This window comes from Melospiza georgiana, chromosome 2 (genome assembly GCF_028018845.1).
Source record: "Melospiza georgiana isolate bMelGeo1 chromosome 2, bMelGeo1.pri, whole genome shotgun sequence".
NCBI classification, from domain to species: domain Eukaryota; kingdom Metazoa; phylum Chordata; class Aves; order Passeriformes; family Passerellidae; genus Melospiza; species Melospiza georgiana.
In genome coordinates, this window is record NC_080431.1 from 97,138,621 (window position 1) to 97,157,842 (window position 19,222).

General features: G+C 38.3%; 1 protein-coding gene across 1 annotated transcript in view; it reads right to left on the reverse strand.

Moving 5' to 3' along the window:
• PRKX (protein kinase cAMP-dependent X-linked catalytic subunit) overlaps positions 1-19,021 on the reverse strand; it is a 55,831-nt gene extending 36,810 nt beyond the window's left edge. The window contains exon 1 of the mRNA XM_058045778.1: positions 18,645-19,021. Coding sequence (XP_057901761.1) covers positions 18,645-18,828 — 184 coding nt within the window. The 5' untranslated portion in view covers positions 18,829-19,021. The remainder of the gene's footprint in view (positions 1-18,644) is intronic.
• Positions 19,022-19,222: the final 201 nt, after the last annotated feature.

Below are 19,222 nucleotides of genomic sequence, written 5' to 3' on the forward strand. Positions count from 1 at the left end.
TCTTTAAGTGTTTAAACCCACTATGAAACAGTTTCCTTAAAATGAAAACTAATACAAACAGACATTTAGCACAAAAGTTACTCTATTTAATTCAAGTGTGTTACACTTCAAGTTACAACAAACAAAATTAGATACAAAATAACCCAGATTCCAGCAAAGAAGGAAAATCAACCAGAGGAGCAAAGAACAACACCAGGTATCATAAAACCCCAAATTTTAGTCTACAAGATTTGTCTTGATTGTTTAATAGAAGTAATAAAAAATGTTATGACAGACACATTTTCCAATACAATTCAAAGTAATGAATCCTGATCTTCAGATGCTCTTTGATTTTGTGTCTGTGAACAGATGTGAGTTGTGATACACAGCTCTGGCTTCTTGAGCTGGGATTAGAAATACACCCAGTGTTTTGAACTGGATGTCCCAGAACCAGTCTAAGCCAAAAGGCTTCTCATTTTCTGCAAGGATGAATAACTTGCAGTTTACCTCTGTAGTACATAAAGAATCAATTCAAGCAAATCATTAACACACCATTTTACATGTGTTCTGTTCAGTTAATGAGAAGTGTTTCCCAGTATTTTTTCCCCTTCCAAAAAGGTAAGTAGGAAAAAAACCCCAAAAACCTGAACAGGTACAGCTCATATTGGAAAAAAAAAAAGAAAAAAAAAGCTCAGTTTCTAAGTTTTATCCTCATAATCAAATTTTTACCCACAAGGACAGTAAAGCTCTCTCTCATAATTTATCAGCAGTTCTATCTTCATCTTCAATTTCCCTGTTGACAGGAAGTATTTACAGAACTGTTTTAGCTGGTTTACTCAAATTCAGCATAAAGAAATTTAGTTTGTTTTGAACAAAAAAAAAAAAATTAAAATCTGCAAAACAAAATAAAACATCCAAACCTGAACAAATTGCCATGCCACAGCAATAACAAGTTTTAGCAGACTAAAATCCTTTTTAGGTAACTTTAACTAAAAGAAGCAGCCAATAAGGTCTTCTAAGTTTAAAACAGAACCTCTGTAGGAGATACACAACTGTTCAGGTACTTGAAATATTGTTCCAACATCTTTTGCTCTTTCAAATGCAACAGCTGAACTTATGAGGTTGCATATATGACCACCAAAGAATTATACACATCATCACTGTAAGCTTACAATTACCCCCAAAGAAAAAAAGAAAACCTTAAAATAAAAGTGGCCAGCCAAACAAGTACAAAACACGGCTCAAAACTCACATTTACATCCCAGAAAAATAATTACAAATAAAATTTTGATGACTAAGAAGCAAATGTAACAATGTAATGTTAACCAATATTAACTAATGTAATAATCCATACAGGATTTAGAAGCATTTTGTTCCAAAGAAGTTCATGCTACATAGAGTCTAATAAAAATCAAATCCATGCAAGAGCACAGATAGAAACTTTAGCAGCAACCCCCTCTTACCCTGGTAAGTCTAAATAGGGGTATTTGGCATCTGATTAGCAACCTTTCTTTTCAACCCAGGAATATTTGTATCTACCTACTTGTATGATTTTTACACAATCATCATCTTTTGGTTTGTCCTGAAACTCAGCTTTTCCTAAACAGTTACTTGCTGCAAGTCAGTCCCATGTTAATGCAAAGAAAGCACGAGCTTAATACCCTTGATAGTGTCCTTTTAAGAAGCAAACAATAGAGTCTTGTGAAGTACAAAGGTTTATTATTGCTGACCCAAGGTAATAAAAGCCACATTGTTTGTACTTGACTGATTTCCTCCTTCACCAGTGCTGGACAGAAGCCTTTGAGGGACTAGTTCCTCTTAGAATACATTCCTTTCAATTACACTTCACTTCCATCTTCACCAAAAGCAGTGCTAAATCAGACACAAATCAAGAGGAGGTATTCCACATTGTGCACAAAAACTGTATTTTTAAACACTTTTCAAACAGATTGTCTATTTATTACTTAGCATGTCCTACAATGATTGTAAAGTATAAGACTGGAATTAGGTTGAAGAGCTTCTGCTTGAAGACAAGTAAGACATTCAAGACCTAAAGTCCTGCACTCAGGACATTTCATCTCTCATGTGTTTCAGGAAATGAGTAAATAGACAACTAATAGAATAGTGTTCCAGGATTCCTATCCCCTGCTATTATCTGTGTTACCACACAGAAGGCCCTAGTCCAGAAACATACAGACACGATTGAGAAAGCTGGAAAGGCCAGGTTGAAAACCTGATACAGTAATATTAAGGAAGCAAAATGAAATCAAAGTTCAGCCGTGGTCAACAACTATTTTTCAATACTTTTTTCCAATCAAACTTTTCACTTTCATTTTTAAATTTAAAACTGACGTAGAGCTAATTCAGGATAAGCAAAAACAAAACAAACAAAACCTCTGGACATTCCCACAGAAGACAAAGCCTGACCATTGAGTAGTAGTTAAAGACCTCAATTCATCAGAAAGCTCAGTCTTCATATTATATCTTAAAACCTTAGGACTGGCATTTTTGAAAACTGGAGTAAAACTTCCACTTTCAAAGAGAGATTACCACAAAGCACCATGTAACTCATACCATATTCTTCATGGTTGCACATTAGAAGACACAGTAAGCATATGTTTTGAAAGGAATACCATTATTCCGGGCCTGTTCCAATTTATGGTAGAAACTTACAAAAACTCTTTGTACAATACAAAAAAAATTAAAGTTGCAAAGTTGCAGGCTAAGAGTATGCAAGCTGTTATTGCATATATATGCAATCCAAACAAAAGGTGAGAGACACATTTTCTCCCATCTTTTAGGCAAAGAATCAAGAGTCTCTGCACTCAAAGCTGGAATGTCTTCACTTATTACACAGCTCAACTTTGGACCAGCCAAGTGGAATCCCCTGCAATTTAACAGAGGAGAAAAAAGGCACTTCTGTATTCAATAGAGTGGTTTTACACAATCAGTTTATGAACACAGAAGTACCTATTTCCCTCTGCTGACTCAACACACATAGGTTTGTTAGTTGTTTACAATGCATAAATCTACATTCAGACAGAAGAGACCACCTCGAAGTTACATGGCCTGATAAGTGCATGACACTTATGGCACAGAAACTACTGAAAGAGAATAGGCTAATCTGTGTAAGGAAGTATATAAATTTGCGAGGCTCGAAAAAGAATTGTTGGCCACTCACTGAATTCTTCAGGCTCCATGTCATGAAATCTATGCCAAATGATATCACAGCGTACACCACAGCACATGTTGCAGTTGAGAGGGCCACAATGCACAGAGTATCATCACAGAATTTCAGAAGGCTCCAACCCATACAAAGTAACACCACAACAGAAGACTTCAAGCATCCGCCCTTCTTGTTCTTTAGCCCAACCTTTTATACCCCTCATATTCATGCATTGCAGCTGTGTGCCCTCTGTTCCCTTCCATGACTGGTCAGTGCACCTGGGCCCTGCATGTCTCTTTGCTTTCAATGTTTGCAAGGCTCATTGCTCTCAGTGCTGCTCACCTGCTTCCCACAGCTGTAGCCCATTGGGGATGAGGCTCACCTGCAGCCCCACCCCCAATTACCACAAACTGTGTGCCTAAAAAATGATATCTATACTTCCTTATAATCTTCAGTACTATTACCTAACTTACTGACCCAGTGCCACAAATGTGGTATTCACAATGTCAGTTCATTCACCTGGCATTTTTTTTTCAAAATATTGATATAGTTTAACATTGCACACAGGAAAGGATACTGTGTCTACAAATAATCATGGTTCAAACCACATCCGATTTGCAAGCTTGAATTTATCTCTATAGTCTGTAATGTTACATATGTTATTCAAGTTTATATAGCACAATAGTCTTAGAAGGTATTTAAAACACTACTCTCAAACTTGACCTATTATACTGACAGAGAAAAATATTTCTGATTTAACTATGACCATTTCTAAAAAATCTATTTCATTAGATCTTTGTTTTACATGGATTATAGTGAGTACTAGAGATTTCATTATTATATGCACAAATGACTCAGCACTGTAACCACAGCAAAAGGAAAGCCTTTCCAAAAGACCCAAATAATTGCTGCAGTGCAACTACAACCCTGCATTCTATCTTCTGTAAATGAGATTATACAAAAAAACTACAAGCCCACAAGAATTTTGTCCTAAAACACTATCTCAATCTGGAAGAAGTATTGCAAATATACTTTTATTTGGTTAAATGTTAATACACTGAGAACTCATGAGTGGAACAAAACATTCCTCAAAGGGAAGGCTTTGTTTATATTCAGAAGGCAGTATCAATTGATATTCCTAAGAGACTACAGAATAACAATGCCTTAGGTATCTAGAATTTACTTCATGTGTTCCATTACCTTTCCAAATTCTCACATAGTATACCTTACAAAATTAGTGTAACTCTGTACAAGATAAGGTGATGAAATCACCATTGTTTGGCACTAGAATGAATATCACCATATTCTCCACATAAAGAGCTATTATCCAAGAAAGAGGAAGTAAGTCTAGAATATCCAAATAAAGTTGTATTTGATATGGAACTGGAACAAAAGCCCTAACACAAATATTAAGTTTCAAAATCCCAGTCTCCAAATTGCGTTCTCAAATGTCAATTAAACATATTGGAAAAAATCTTGATAGTGTCCAAGAATTACATTACTAATGGAATAAAGACTGAAAATATCACTTGTATTAATACCTAATGTTACTGAAGACATGCCAATGCCAATTTAACATTTAAATACCCTATCAGAAAAGGACTATGGTCTGAATTTTTCATACTATTCAGGGCTGTATGGACCAGCCACTGTTTTTTCTTTACAATGCAGAAAAGTAAGGCTAAACGTAAATTCTGTTCTAAGTTCATATAAGCCAACTATGTGACTGAAACACAGAATGGATGTAGTAGTTTTTTCTATTTTTACTGTGCAGTTCCTTAATAGGAAAGAAAAGCCACTCTACCAATCTCCCAGTTTCACCTTCCCCCAAGTTTTATGCACACACTTTCCATCCCTTCTTGTTTCAAAACTGGGATCCAATCTCTCTCTGTTATTACATCTATCAATATCATGCACAAGGAAACCATCCAAATCAATAAATAAGACTTTAAATAGAACACTGTACATAACTGACATTATTTAAATGGACCATTATTTAAATGAGAACATTTGAGAATTTATGAAAAAGTACACCAAAATATGCTACAAGTAAATTCCTTTCACAAAACAACCCTGATTTTCCAAACTACTCTTAAGAAAGCAACTCCACAAGAAAAGGAAATCAAGTCAATATTAGAGTAAGTTTCAGAGGCCATGGCATATATTGTAACAGTATCATTCATTTTGCAACAGTAAGGAAAGATATTTTGGCCAGTAACTGGATAGCATTTCTGTGGACACTTTTCTGTACAATCTTTCCTTTTGTTTTTCTTTAAGTATAACATCATGTGAGGTCCAATATTTATTTTTAAAAAAATTGTTTGCAGAAGTTTTTAAAAAAACTTTGCAAATTTCATACATCTGAAGAGACAGGTGGAAAGATCCAACATGTCCCAAAGAGGCGAGGCTAGAAATGAACTCACTACATAATACCTTATTTTCCACACAAAAGATTGACATACAAGATTACAGAATAAAGCTCATTTGCAATGACTAGCTGCCCTGAACAAATACATTTAAAGAGTAAATATATGTGATTAAACAAGAATTTATCAGATTTGAAATTATTAACAAGAAATGCATGCTTGCAGCCCAGGTGGTCAACCACATGCTGGGCTGCATCACAAGCAGTGTGGGTGAGCAGGTCCAGGGAGGGGATTCTGCCCCTCTAAGAGCCCACTTGAGTACCCAGCTCTGGGGCTCTCAGCACAAGAGACACAGACCTGTTAGAGCAGGGCCAAAGGAGGGACACAAAGGTCATGAGAGGGCTGCAGCTCCTCTCTTGTAAAGACAGGCTGAGAGAGCTGGGTTGCTCAGCCTGGAGAAAGCAAGGATCAGGGGAGATCTTACTGAGGCTTTCTGGCAGTTAAAGAGGGCTTAAAAAACCAAAATAAAATGCTACTTTTTACATGGGCAGATAGTGACAGGACAGGGGCAATGGCTTCAAACTGAAAGAGGGTAGGTTTAGGCCAGATGTTAGGTTGGATTACCCAGGCTGCCCAGAGGAGTTCTGAACACCTCATCTCTGGAAGTGTTTGAGACCAGCTTGGATGGGGCTTCCAGCAACCTAGTGAAGAAAGCTGCCCAGAGCAGATAGGTTGGAACTAGATGGTCTTTAAGGTCCCCTTCAATCATTTCAAAGCATTCTCTGATTTTATGACTACTCAAATCTTGAAAATAAAACCAAGTCCACTTCTACCCTAAGAATCGACATTTCCTTTCATATTTTCTGTTATTTGACTCTGCTATTTCACTCTTCATCCTAGGTATGTCTTCATCATACATTGAATTTCTCAGGTAAGCAACAGACACATGCAATATACACATGCACCCATTTATCAAAACTCAGGTTAATTTATTCTGTTGTTTACTGCCATAGTTGCTTCTTACTTCTACTCTACAGTTCTCTCACCCCAAACAACCTCAGAATTAGCTGCACCTCATCTGATACACTTAAAACAAGACCACAGCCAGTAGTAAAGGAAGTAATGAATAGCAAATCCAACACCACTTTGATAGGACAGATTCAATTACAGCTAATTGAATTCATGAGCTATAGTTCACATGCCAAGAGTACTTGATGTGCCCTTGGTAGACTGTGTTTCTCCAAAATTGAAACATCATTGCTGAGGGTCACTCACTACTATAGCTGACAGAGCACACAGCTCAACAGAAATATATTTGTTTTCAATTTAAAGAACAAACAGTTCAATATAATTTATAATTCAGAATCTACATTTATGGAAACAGAACACAAACTCAAAGCTGCTAAACTTAGAAGGCAGGGACAGAATTTAAGATCAAAAATAAATCTATTTGGGCCTGCTCATCAGCTCATATTTAAACCAATTGTAACTGAAAGCTACTGGTGATCTGATGGTGATTATATTATTATCCATTAACACTTTTTACAAAAGGTGAAGCATGTTAAGTTTTTGGTAGCAAAGCTAAAAGGCATATTTCTTCCCTGAAGACAGATGAAATAGCCAAACAAGAAACTTTATCAGGCAAATTAGGTATTTACTGTTACTAAAGCTTGTTTCAGATGCTTGCAGATTTCCTAGGAACAAGTCTCAGGAGACAGAAGAGAGACTGATGAAATTATTGTGTCATACATACGAGGTCCTCATACATCGCTAATGGAAGAAACTTGCACTGCACTATTAAAATACACCTCCTCACAAGTACCAGAGGAAAGCTCTGACAATGACTAATAAAATTTCAAACTTCTTGACATAAAAACTAAATGTTATCCTTTGTAGGACATGCCAGTACACAAGCTAAGTATAATCAATGCTTAAACAGCTAAGCACCTGTTTTCACTATAGTGCCCTTTTAAGTCAAGTTTACTTTCAGTCTTTAACATGAGGTCTGTGTACAGCATACAAAACTCCTTAGAGATGACTGCACTTTATGGCAAATTATTAAATAGTTTCCACCTTTTCCCTCCCACCAAAAAAAAATATAATTGTCTGCTTATAAAACTTACAAAACTATGCTGTGGAAGGCTCTCCAAAGTGAAGTGATCAAACACAGTATGGCTTTTCTCCTTCCCTCAAGTGGCCTTGCATTTCTAGGTGGCTTTTTTTTCCCTGTCCTATTATTATAATCAGTGTTTAATTCTATATCAAGATTCACATTTCAGAGAAGCAGAGGAGGCCAAGCAACAAAGTTGTGTTTGTTCTCAAACAATGCAGCTCCTAACATTTCTACCATAAATGAAAGCAAATCATACTAGAAATCTCAACTATCATGGGAGGACCTGGAGTTCTGGATCTCTCCATAGGTATTATACCCAACTGCTAATAGGAGATTTTTCTCCCTTGTAGAAATATTTTAAATGACAAAACATACAAAGATTAGAGAGAAGCTTATCAATATATTTTATTACAGGACATAAATCATCCACATTTCATTCAGGAGAGCCCAACTTGAGCATATCAGAAAATCTATAAAAAAGCACCACAGCTCACTTAGTTCCACATGAATAGATGACACTGCACTCACACTATGACCTAGCAAAAGCTACACATTCAGACTCACTTATCAAATCTAGAACTGGTGACATCAGTTTCTTCACTTACAATCATCTAGAATATCCAACTGTGCTTCTAGCCACACTTTCACTCAGTTGTACTGGTTTTGCTCTGAAAAGAAGCAATTATCCAGGAAATACAAGCCCACCTAAACAAAATGAAAGTGTCTCAAAACAGCATTAAGCCCCCTTCTCCCTTCTTTTTCCAAAATCATTTTTAGTAGGAATTTGAACATTCTGTACCAAAGGTATAGCTTCAGATATGCATTCATCTCCACTGCCTGCCAACCTTCTCTTATTATTTATTTTGCTAAGTCCCCATTTCACCAAGAAGCCTCTTTTCTAAAATGCAAATAGCAACCACACAAAGTCAGTAAAATTCTAAAAGAATATTTAACACAGAAGTTTAAACCCTGTCTCTAAATACTATGCCAAAGCATTTCAATTGCAATTCAAAGATAAAATTAACTATATTACAAGCTTTTATCACCCAGGTACACTCACAGGAAACTCTTAAAGCAATGTGAAACAGGTAGACACTAAGCTATGAAATTAATAATTATGAAACCAACTCCTGACTTATCCTTAAGTTCGCTGGGTTTACCTGCAAACGTGTCAGGATAAAAAAAAAAAAAAGAAAAAAAAAAGACTGCTTGCTGAGATGCTGATTAATCGTCACAAAACCAGTTGTCTTCCTCATTTATCATTTCACAGTGTTGCCTCTCTTCCTACAATTACTGTGTATTGCAAGCTCTTCTCGACAGATCAAGAATTCACTGATCAGAAACATCCCTTGCAGACAGCAAAAGCCTGTGTATTTCATGTTCAAAATAATTTTTAAAAAATTGTTTTCACATAATTGTGCCAAATCAAACAAACTGGGCTGTACTCTGTCTAACCCTCAACCAACAGTAGTCTAGGAGCACTGAAAAATTTAGGTCTGCCTAAGAACCAAGGCAGCAAAAAATTATCACCACTGCCACCACAATACATCTTTTACTTTACAGTAAGTCAGGTGTTGCAGATAAAAGAGTTAAGATAAATCTAGAAACCCTTCACTTATTAGAACAAAGAATAAAATTTATTTTCCTAAAATACTTGAAATGGATAGATGTCATAAGCTTTACAGCATCAGGATTGGATGTACCCCAATTTGTATCTATTGTTCAACTCATGAATGTATAAAACCTGAATGAATGTGTAAAACTGAAATGAAAAAAAAAATTACAAATCCTCTTTTTTCCCCCCAGCAGAAATATATCTTCATGTAATTGAAAATATTTTGCACCAACTGTTAGGGGTTTTTTCAGATTCTTTCCAATTCTCTTCCCAGTTACTTTTGCTTTTCTTTTTAATGGTTCTTTCTTGTAGGACACACTCTTTCTCTAAGCTTCTTCCCAGCTGGCATTTGTAGCAAAAAAAAAACAACAACAACAACAACAAAAAAAACAACCAGAACAAAACAAACCCAACTTTAACCAAGAAAAACTTTCCATAAACAAATCCAAGGAACCAGTTACTCACTGTAAAAGGTAAAAGTACTACAATAGATGTATAAAAGCTTTCAAACAAAATAATTTTAATTAAGATGTAATACTGGGAAAATTTTAGAAATGTTTTTTACATTTATTATAACCCAAATTCCACTATTTCCAAATATATGAAAGACTGAACAATTTCTACAAATATGGGAATTAAACTGTGTTGATTACTAAAAAAAGGAGGAAAAAAACCATTGCTGCTTCACCATAAATTCTAAATTCACCACTTCAGAGTGTGACAGCTGGGTGGTTTAAATAAAGACATACTGCCAAAGTTTTTAAAGGCCTTTGAGAGTCACAGAAGTCAGGGAGAATTTAATGGCCTCAGAACACAATCTCAACATAGTGACATGCAACTTGAAAAATTTTCATGAAAGAGGGGACAAGAATCCCAATTTAGAAACAGACTGACCACCATTGTTCTCACTGTTCTCCAGGGACAGACAACAAGTTACCCACTAATTTTCCCGAAAACAAAGAAAAATTTTACAATGTATACTCTGAAGTTACTTTTGGCAGGCCACGCAAATTGAAACTGCACAGGCTTTCATCTCCTGCACCCAAGAGCTGCAGGAAGCCACTCCAAGGTGGCAGGGAAGAGCTCTGAGGCTACAAGTCTGTCATCAGTTTTGGGGCAGGTGGCACAAGGAGTCTGCTATTATAGCACCCAAAGTTGAATATGAACACAGTCAGCCACCAGCCCCTCCAAATCCTTCTATTTGCCATACACACAGCTATTACAGGGCATCCTCATTAGCAGATCAGCAAAGTAAAAATCTTATACCAGTTTAGCCTGTTTCTGGAAGAGTCTGTAGAGGGACAGTTCCCTTAACATCTACCTAAAGCATTTCAGAGCATTTAATTTACTGACTGGAGTAATACCTGAGAGGCATAAAGAGCAGTACTAACTAGACATTTTGTTTCCATCCAGAGAGCACCCTGCACCTTCAACAATAATGGCAGGATCATTTCTATTAATATTTCAAATTGCTCTGAGTCACCATATTCCCCTAAAGAAACATAACAACACTTGAACAAATACCAAGAATGCTCTTCTTCAAAATGTAAGAAGTTACATTTTAGCAAAGAACAAGTCCAAAACTCATAAAAAACACAGCATAATGGCCAACTCAAACTGTCATTTTACAGGATTTTGGTAATCAGCCCTTACCTCTCTGGAAAGAATCATGAAGAATAATGAAGAAACAAACAAACAAACAAGAAACCAACCAAACAGAAAACAAAACACCACAAAAAAATCCCACACCTTGGCACCTTCACCTGATTTCCTCTTGTATTAGACAATGTCAGAGGTTCTATAACTGCATTTTCCAGGCAAAATTATTTACCATATTGTTAGATTTAATGCTTTTAAAAATATGCCTTAGACAACATCGAGACCATATACAAAAAACAACAAGTCTAAGTCACAGGTTACAACTGCTGATAATTGTTTTTATTATACAGCTCTTCTGCTTTGAGTTCCCTTTCTCCAGCACTCCAATAAACACAAAATATAAATAATTACACCTGAATATACAAACTGCATATTAGAATCAAATTAAAAAATAATAGGTACATGATCTTTCATGCAAAATTAGCTCAGAACCAATCCTTTAAGGAAGTAAAAAATACACCAGTTTAAAAATTAAATAAAAAACCTGCTCCTACATATTTTAGGTACTGTATTTGAATAGTTTCCAGAAACAAATATCTGGTGTGAGAGCCATTTAGAAGCTCAAATATGCTGACAGAAAATAAGCAGAAGAATTACATATTCTCACTTTTCCTCTATCAAGCTGCAGAATAGTAAATCTTAAAATTTATGAGTTTGTGTAAACTTAAATAGATATACATATTTACATACATAACGTATATAGGTATATATCCAATACAGAAAGCTATGGGTGATACTCAAACCAAATATCCAGGAAAGAAACAAGAGCAAAGATTTCCCATAAAAATTAGTCTCTTGATATACAGACAAGATAAGGGCTGGCATAAGGGCTATGAAATACTCTCCCTAACAAACAAAGAATCACAAGACTAGAAAATCAGATACCATGGGAATGGTTTCACTGGCCAGATCAACCCAGCAGAAAGTCTCACATTCCATCACCACCAGTAGCACACAGAAATAGGTTGCACCATACAGCTCAGTGACATGAAAAGGATGCTTCATTTATATTTAATGTGCATCAGTTAGCAATAAATAAAACACACACACACGATTTGTCTGATTTGAAACGTGTCGAAGCAGACCAATTGATTCCCTGAAGAAAAAAGACAACACACTTCCACAAAAGTTACAGTCAATCAACAGACCAGCCAGCAACTGCTCCAAGCTGGGATGTGAGTGAAGAAACAGGCCAGAAGAAAAAGGGCAGCCAAGTGAAAAGTTTTCATGACCAAATTCTACAGATCACCATCTTTGATTCACTCCAGTATTAAAAATAAGGGTTAAAAAAATCCATATTTTATACAAGAAAACGAACCAGTGCTTTAATGTGAAGTGCAAACAGTGCAGCTGACAAACTGAATATTATTAGCAAAAAATGTTCTATCATATATCTCTCCCTTCTTTATTTTCTAAAAAAAGAAATCAACATTTGTTCAGTCATTTGAAAGACAGTTTTTCTATGGGAAAGCATGAATAGTCTAATTTTGAGAATTGTTCTACCCTAAATATCCCAGGTGCACACTAACACACAGTATTCAGAAAATTTTATGTACCAGTTTGAAGCTGCTAAAAAACCCTCTAAAATACTGCAGATGTTAAAGGATGCTTTCCCAAGTAAACATAACATGTTAAATAACTCCTGAGTAGTACAGGCTAATACTGAAAATGTTCTACACTGCTAAGTGTCAACAGTAGGGGAATTACACTGAGCTAAATAATTTGGTTAAAAACAGCTTATGCCCAGACAAGACCTTGGAAGGTAAACACAGGTTCCTATCTTAACAAAAAAATCACTCTTCACTGCTGTATACACCTCTATGTCTCTCATAATAAACAAAACAGTATATAAATTTCACCACACTTGTCTTTTTTTGTCTAGTTATGCTGACTGTCACCTTTAAAAGTGGACCAAACCAGGATTAAACACACTTTGGGAAGGGATTTGTTTTGCTAGGTTTTCATTACATGAAAGCCAAAATACCAGTGCAGTCATCTCCAAAAGGCTGCTCTCTCTGTCCTCTACAAGCAGTCCAGACTTGCATGCTCAAGAAGCTAAACATAGAAAAAAACTGAGTCAAGCCCCAAGAGCCTACAAGAGCTTTCAACACCTAGCACTTTATAGTTCCTGTTTCTTCCCACTGAAAAAGGAAAAATAAAAAAAAAAATAGTTAAAATCTCCATTTCTCTGCAGGTTTCTTATCTTCTTCAGTTTGGGCTAAGACAACACTTAACAGAGTTTTCCCAAAGTATTTTCACCTGGAAAATCAGGGTTTTTTAAGCGTAAACTTGGCAGGGGAAAGGTATGGTGTTGGGTGCTTTTGATTTTGTGGGTGAGTTTTGCATGCTTCTTATTTCTGAAATATTAATACCAGTTGTGTCCCAGATTATCTGATTATTTGCATTGCAAAAAGCACTTCTGGGCATCTCTGGGCTATTTATAGGACTTTACAAATCACTCATCTTTAAGAAGCATATTTGAGTGTTGAAGCCTATTCTATAACACACTGTCAAATTCACAATATCAGATAAAGAATACTTTCTGCAATCAATTAAATATCTAAACTAGATTCAGACAAAAGAAACAGGTGACAGGCAAACACTAACAATTTACCTCAAGACTGATTTTAAACACTGCAGATAGAAAAGCAGAAATGTGAACTTTGAATTTTCACATGTTCAGACTTCTTCCACACACTCTCACTTTTCTGACCTCTCTGAAAGATAAAAGAGAATACTTGTTTCAATCCATTTTTTTTCCATCCTAAAGAGAACAAGAAACTTATGGGAAAGAACCTGTTGCTGCCTAAACTACAATAAACATTATGGTATTGAAATTCACCTCAGCAGTGGATAACAGGAAAAGCAAAGGAAGAAAGCTGAGTCTCACACCTGGTCATTTCTCTCTAGACAGCAGCTGTAATAATAATGATTTATTTTGGGACAAGTGTCATTTTGTAGGAGGGAAAAATGAAGTAAGAAATACAGAGACTGAAAACAAAATTCAAGTCATTTAGCTTTATGACTAAAGCCTCAAAGACGTACAAACGTAATGGTGAATTCAGGTCACCATTACAGTCACAACATTCAGACCATGTTTTCTTTCAAAACTTGTGGTATTCAAGAACATTGCCAACTAAAATCATGGATTATTATTTATCATCTCAGTATCAAGAAAATGTGACAAAACACGGAAAAAATGCTCATATATCCCTTAGAAAATTTAAAATAGGTGACAACCTTGGTAGTGAAACCAAAAATAACACTTGGTAAGAAAGTGAACTAAATTAAGCCTCCAAGAAAAGGAAAAAGCCACCAGTGTTCTTTTCAAGTAAAGAACTTTCTTACTTAGACAATTCCCTGGCATTAGACTACAGCTGTGTACCTGCTGTCATGCTGATACAATGCCACTTGAAATATATTTGGCTAGCATATTTTCTGTGCGAACATAGAGAAATTAAGTATTTGAAAATATGTAGCATCTCATTTTTCCCATGAACTTTTTAAAATTTTCCCATGTGCATAAAAATGAAAATACTGCTATGCCCAATTTTTATTCTGCATTTGTTTAGTGTAAAGCACTTCATGGGAAAAGTAGTTTAAAGAATCTTTTTGCATTAAAATACTCTAATTAAAATATTTCAATCAATTGAACAGATTCACAACTCCAAACTTACATTTACATAGTATGCTATGGAATTCACTGCACTTTGAAAAATGGACAAGAAACAGATCTCAAAGGAGAGAGGGTAAGAAAAAATTTGTCATCTTTCTCCTCCTGGTGTTCTCTTCCTTCTCCCTTTTCCATCACTATGCATTTCAATTGGGAATGTAACACTTTCCCCATCTTTATGTACCCAAAAATGAAGAAGTACCTTCTGGTTTCCCTGTATTACTTACTCTAGTTTACCCGAATTACTTTTTCATTATGGCACAATTAAAAATTTAGTATCTCTATTTCAAGATACGTGTCAGGTGTCCAACTGCAGGCACTCTGGCTTCTGGAACAGGAAGTCTGCCCATGTTAAATGCCCATCACAACAAAGGATGATTCAGAAACTCTGCCATTAGTGCTCAGTCTCCCCTTTTCACTGACTTACAAGAAGTTTGAAATAGGTTCAGGTGAGCACAGGTCATGAACTTTGAATGAACATGGTGGTCATGGCATATAATTGTTTTTGTTTCTGTCCAGCACAGAACTACCTCAATCTTGGCACAGGTGAGTGCATAGATTCACTGAGATTCACAGAGTATTTCAGCCTGGCCTGAACAGCAGTTTCTGAGTGTGCTGAGCAAACATTTGTATTTCAACCTCCTTTGAAAGGAAAATTAATTCAAAACAAGATGAGGACAACCAAGCACCTTCAATGGCTCCAGAGCAAGTGTTCAACTTTCATAAAAGGAGACTAGTTAAAAAACCCATATACTTCAAAGGTTCAAAGCCACATATTCAACCCCTCAGGAAGTACCTTCAAAGAAATATTTTTCCTGTTTAACTTCTCTTAGTGCCAGAAACCAGTATGTGTCCCAATCCTGTGCCCTCCCCAAAGCTGTAACTTCACTTTATCAACTAAGTATTAAAGCACTTCCCTCCAAAGCAAACTTGTATTCCAGACTCTGCTGCAATTGCCTTTTAACAAAGAGCCCACAAACACCCAAACAAAGGCTGAGTCCTGGGATGTTTGGGGGAGATAAATGTCCTCTGACTCATTACACTAAACTGTACTTCCCTTCTGCTCTTCTCACCTTTACATGAAGTTCTTTGCTAAACCAGGCACAACATCCCAACAGAAATCACAGAAAACACATGCCACAGAAAATCCAGCCTGCATTATGGTGGTCAGGTTAACAGAGAGATTTTAATCCTCTGAGACTATGAAGGAAACTTAAAACAGTAGCTGCTATATTCAAAGCAGGTATTGCAGTCAACTTTTTTTTTTTTTTACATTGATTTTATTCCATCCTCAGAGAGAAGTTGCATAAAGTCATAGATGACTACAATCTCACAGACACCAACACAATTCTGTTACCTTAAATATTAATCATAAACAGCTCCCACAGCATGGAACTTACCTCCCTGTTTTGACTTTCAACTTTTTAAGTTGATATCTTCCATGGCCATAACTATTTCAAAGCCTGGGAATATCTATAAGCAATGATTCTAGTGAAAAGGAGATACCCAAAAATTACATAACAGGAAGTTCTGGTATTTCCCCTCCCATCCCTAAACATCTCCAATTATCTCAGAGCATACAGCTTTCAAGAACATCAGCAGAAAGAAAATGGTTATCCTCATCAGAGCAGTCAAACTGCAGACTACTCTAAATTGCTGTAGTGAAACTGATGACATGAATGCCATCTATTTGTGCAGGGAGATCAAAATGGAGGATAAGGTAATACTGACTTAAACCACTGCTAAAAAGAACTGTAGATATACTCTTTCAGTACATGTGATATAAACCTACAGTGTGCTTAACTAGCTTAATTTAAAAAGGTCAAAGACAAGCAAAAAAGTTTCTCAAGCTAAAAAACAAATCCACTCTACTACCCTGCAGTATTTTGCACTGATTTAACTTGCAGCCCGTTTAAATCAGGTGTCCAGTGCTTCATGCTAGCAGGTGCACACAGAGCTGCCCAACCTCAGGCAGACTCAGATGTGACTCAGATCCCTGACTAGTGCACTACAGAGGCATTAGTGGGGCACTGCATCTTTTATAAACTCGGCCACTCAGAGCAGGTACTCACGTGTTCAGTTTCAGTATCACTTTAAGGCTGCAACATTGCTTCCTAGTCAGCAGCAAGATACACAGGCATGTCACAAATTCATTTTTCAACCAACTTAAAATAAGCCAGCTCTGTTTCTTTGACAATGTAAGGCCTTATGTATTTATCTGTGCACAGTTTTATACCTTTCCAGTTTTCTCTTTCTTTATCTTTATTTTCCCTATTAAATGACCAATGACACAGTTCAAAAGAGATGCAAGGAACAGTTATCTTTGGAGACAGAGTTATTTGAGAAAAAAAGAAAAAAAATCAAGCTGGGGAAGACAGAAAATGAAGGGACACTACATATTCTGTCAGTGCCTTGACAGGCAGCTATCTGCTCCTTTTACCTTTTATTTCTTTCTCTGTTTCTTCGTAACAGGCAGTGTCTCACTTTTTTTAAGTCTCTCTTTAAATCCTATGGAATCACAATTTTCCCTTTCCTCAGCCTCTAAAGAGCATCTTAAAGGACACTCTAATAAAGGTATACTGTTTAAGGTTGACACCAGGATTACTTCCACATTTCTTCATTGGCTGCAGAAATATTTCCATGACTACCCTGCCTTCTTTAAAAATTACTCTTTTTCTGCAATCTGTGTTTCACTCGAAGTCTTAATCCTCAGTGATGACTACTCTATCCACATGGTCATAATGTAATGAAGAAAAGCAACCACTTCTGGAGGGAAAAAAAACATTACAAACCTTTCAAGAAGTCTCTTAATAATCTCAAATAATTTATCGGTAAAATGTCTGCCCACATTTCAAATTGGAACACTATCTCAAAACACAACGTATTTCAAGAGAAGATAATGCATTCTTCATTAACAACAACACTCCTGGGCCTTTCCAATTCCATGTTTAAAGCCATTACCTTCACTAAGAAAGGGCTTACATCACACCTTTTTGGCTGAAGAGAGCTTAGGGGAAATTAAGATTTACATTACATTACTTACTAAAATAAATCTATCCAAAGTAATTTCACAGTCCTATAATGAAAAAGTGAACAAAACTTCCATATAGTTGAACACACAACTTGAAGCTTTCAAACCAGGTGCAAAAACATATGCAACTGTCAGTATGTATGTTCAAATACAATACAGAGATACAGCACACATGAACACCATGAACATCACGGATGTCTGACACGTCTATTTATTAGGCACATTTACTCTGCAATGCCACCGATTACAGGCAGCTTTAGTAAGCGTGGTACTTGTGAGATGAGACCTTACCTTCTACCAAAATTCTACACACGCAAAATATCTGTGCATCAATATTCAGGGCAACAGCGTGTCGGGGGTTTGACATACACTCACCCGCATTCGGTTAACCTGTTTGATCTCTTCCCTGGCCCGACAGCTAATTTAAATGATGAATTTTTTATCATGATGCAGGTAAATGAAGTTAAACCAGATAAACCAGGTTTTATACTAAAAGGTCTTTCAGCTTCAGCAGTGGCAGTACTCATCCCAGAGACAAGCCAAACCCAGGTCCGGGTGCAGGCTCGCTCCGCTGCAGATCCCGCAGCCGGGGCCGTGCAATGCCCACAGCATCCCGCAGCCGAAGCCGGTGACACGGCAGCACCGGGGCGTACAATGCCCACAGCCTCCCGGAGCCGGAGCCGGTGACACGGCAGCACCGGGGCCGTACAATGCCCACAGCCTCCCGCAGCCCGGCTCCCGAACCGCGCGGAGGCTGCGGCGCGTCCCCGCCAGCCGCCCACAGGCACCTACAGCCACCGCAGGCAGCCCAGCTGCCCTCACACCGGCCAGCGGTGGCGCGGCGGGAGAAAAGCCAGCGGAGAGGGAGGGGGAGGCGGAGAGAAATTAAAAAAAAAAAAACAAACAAACAAAAAAAAAAAACCACAAAAAAAGAGGGCGCTGGGGAAGGGGGCAGCCAGCCGTTCGGGCACCTCCTCTCGCCGGGCACGGTCGCAGACAGGCACCTCGGCAATTCCTTTGTTGCCCTCCTTCCCGCACTCACCCACGGTGGCCAGGGTCTCCAGGTCCTCCAGCTTGTAGGCAGCGGGCTCGAGCGCGCCGGGCGAGCCGGGACCGGCGGGGCTGGGGGCCGGCACGGCGGGCTGAGGCGCGGCCACTCCCGCCGCCGCCGCCTCGCCGCCGCTCTTCGCCCCCATCTTGGCCTTGGCAGCGCTGAAGGCGTCCATAGGGCCGAGCGGGCGTCCCGCGGCCGCTCAGCGCATGGAGAAGGGCGAGAGGAAGAGGGAGGAGAGGGAGCGGCGGGGACGCAAAGTTTCAGTCTTCAGCAGGCGGGGTGGCTGCTCCCCAGGGCTGGAGCCCGCTGCCGCGTCTGAGGGGGCGCGCAGCCCTTCAGCATCGCGGCCACAAGCGCCGCGCCGCCCGCCGGTGCCCGCAGCAGGCAAGGACCGCCGCGCAGACAATGGCGAGGGTGCGCCCAGCCGCGCCACACGCGGGGCGGAGGGCGGGGTTTGCCGCTGCCGCTGCGGCACCGTCCCGCTGAGGGCTGGCGGGGCGGGGAGGGGCCGGGGGAAGCGCGGCCCCGCCACACAGCGGGAGCGCGGCCCTCGCCCCTCGCCGCGG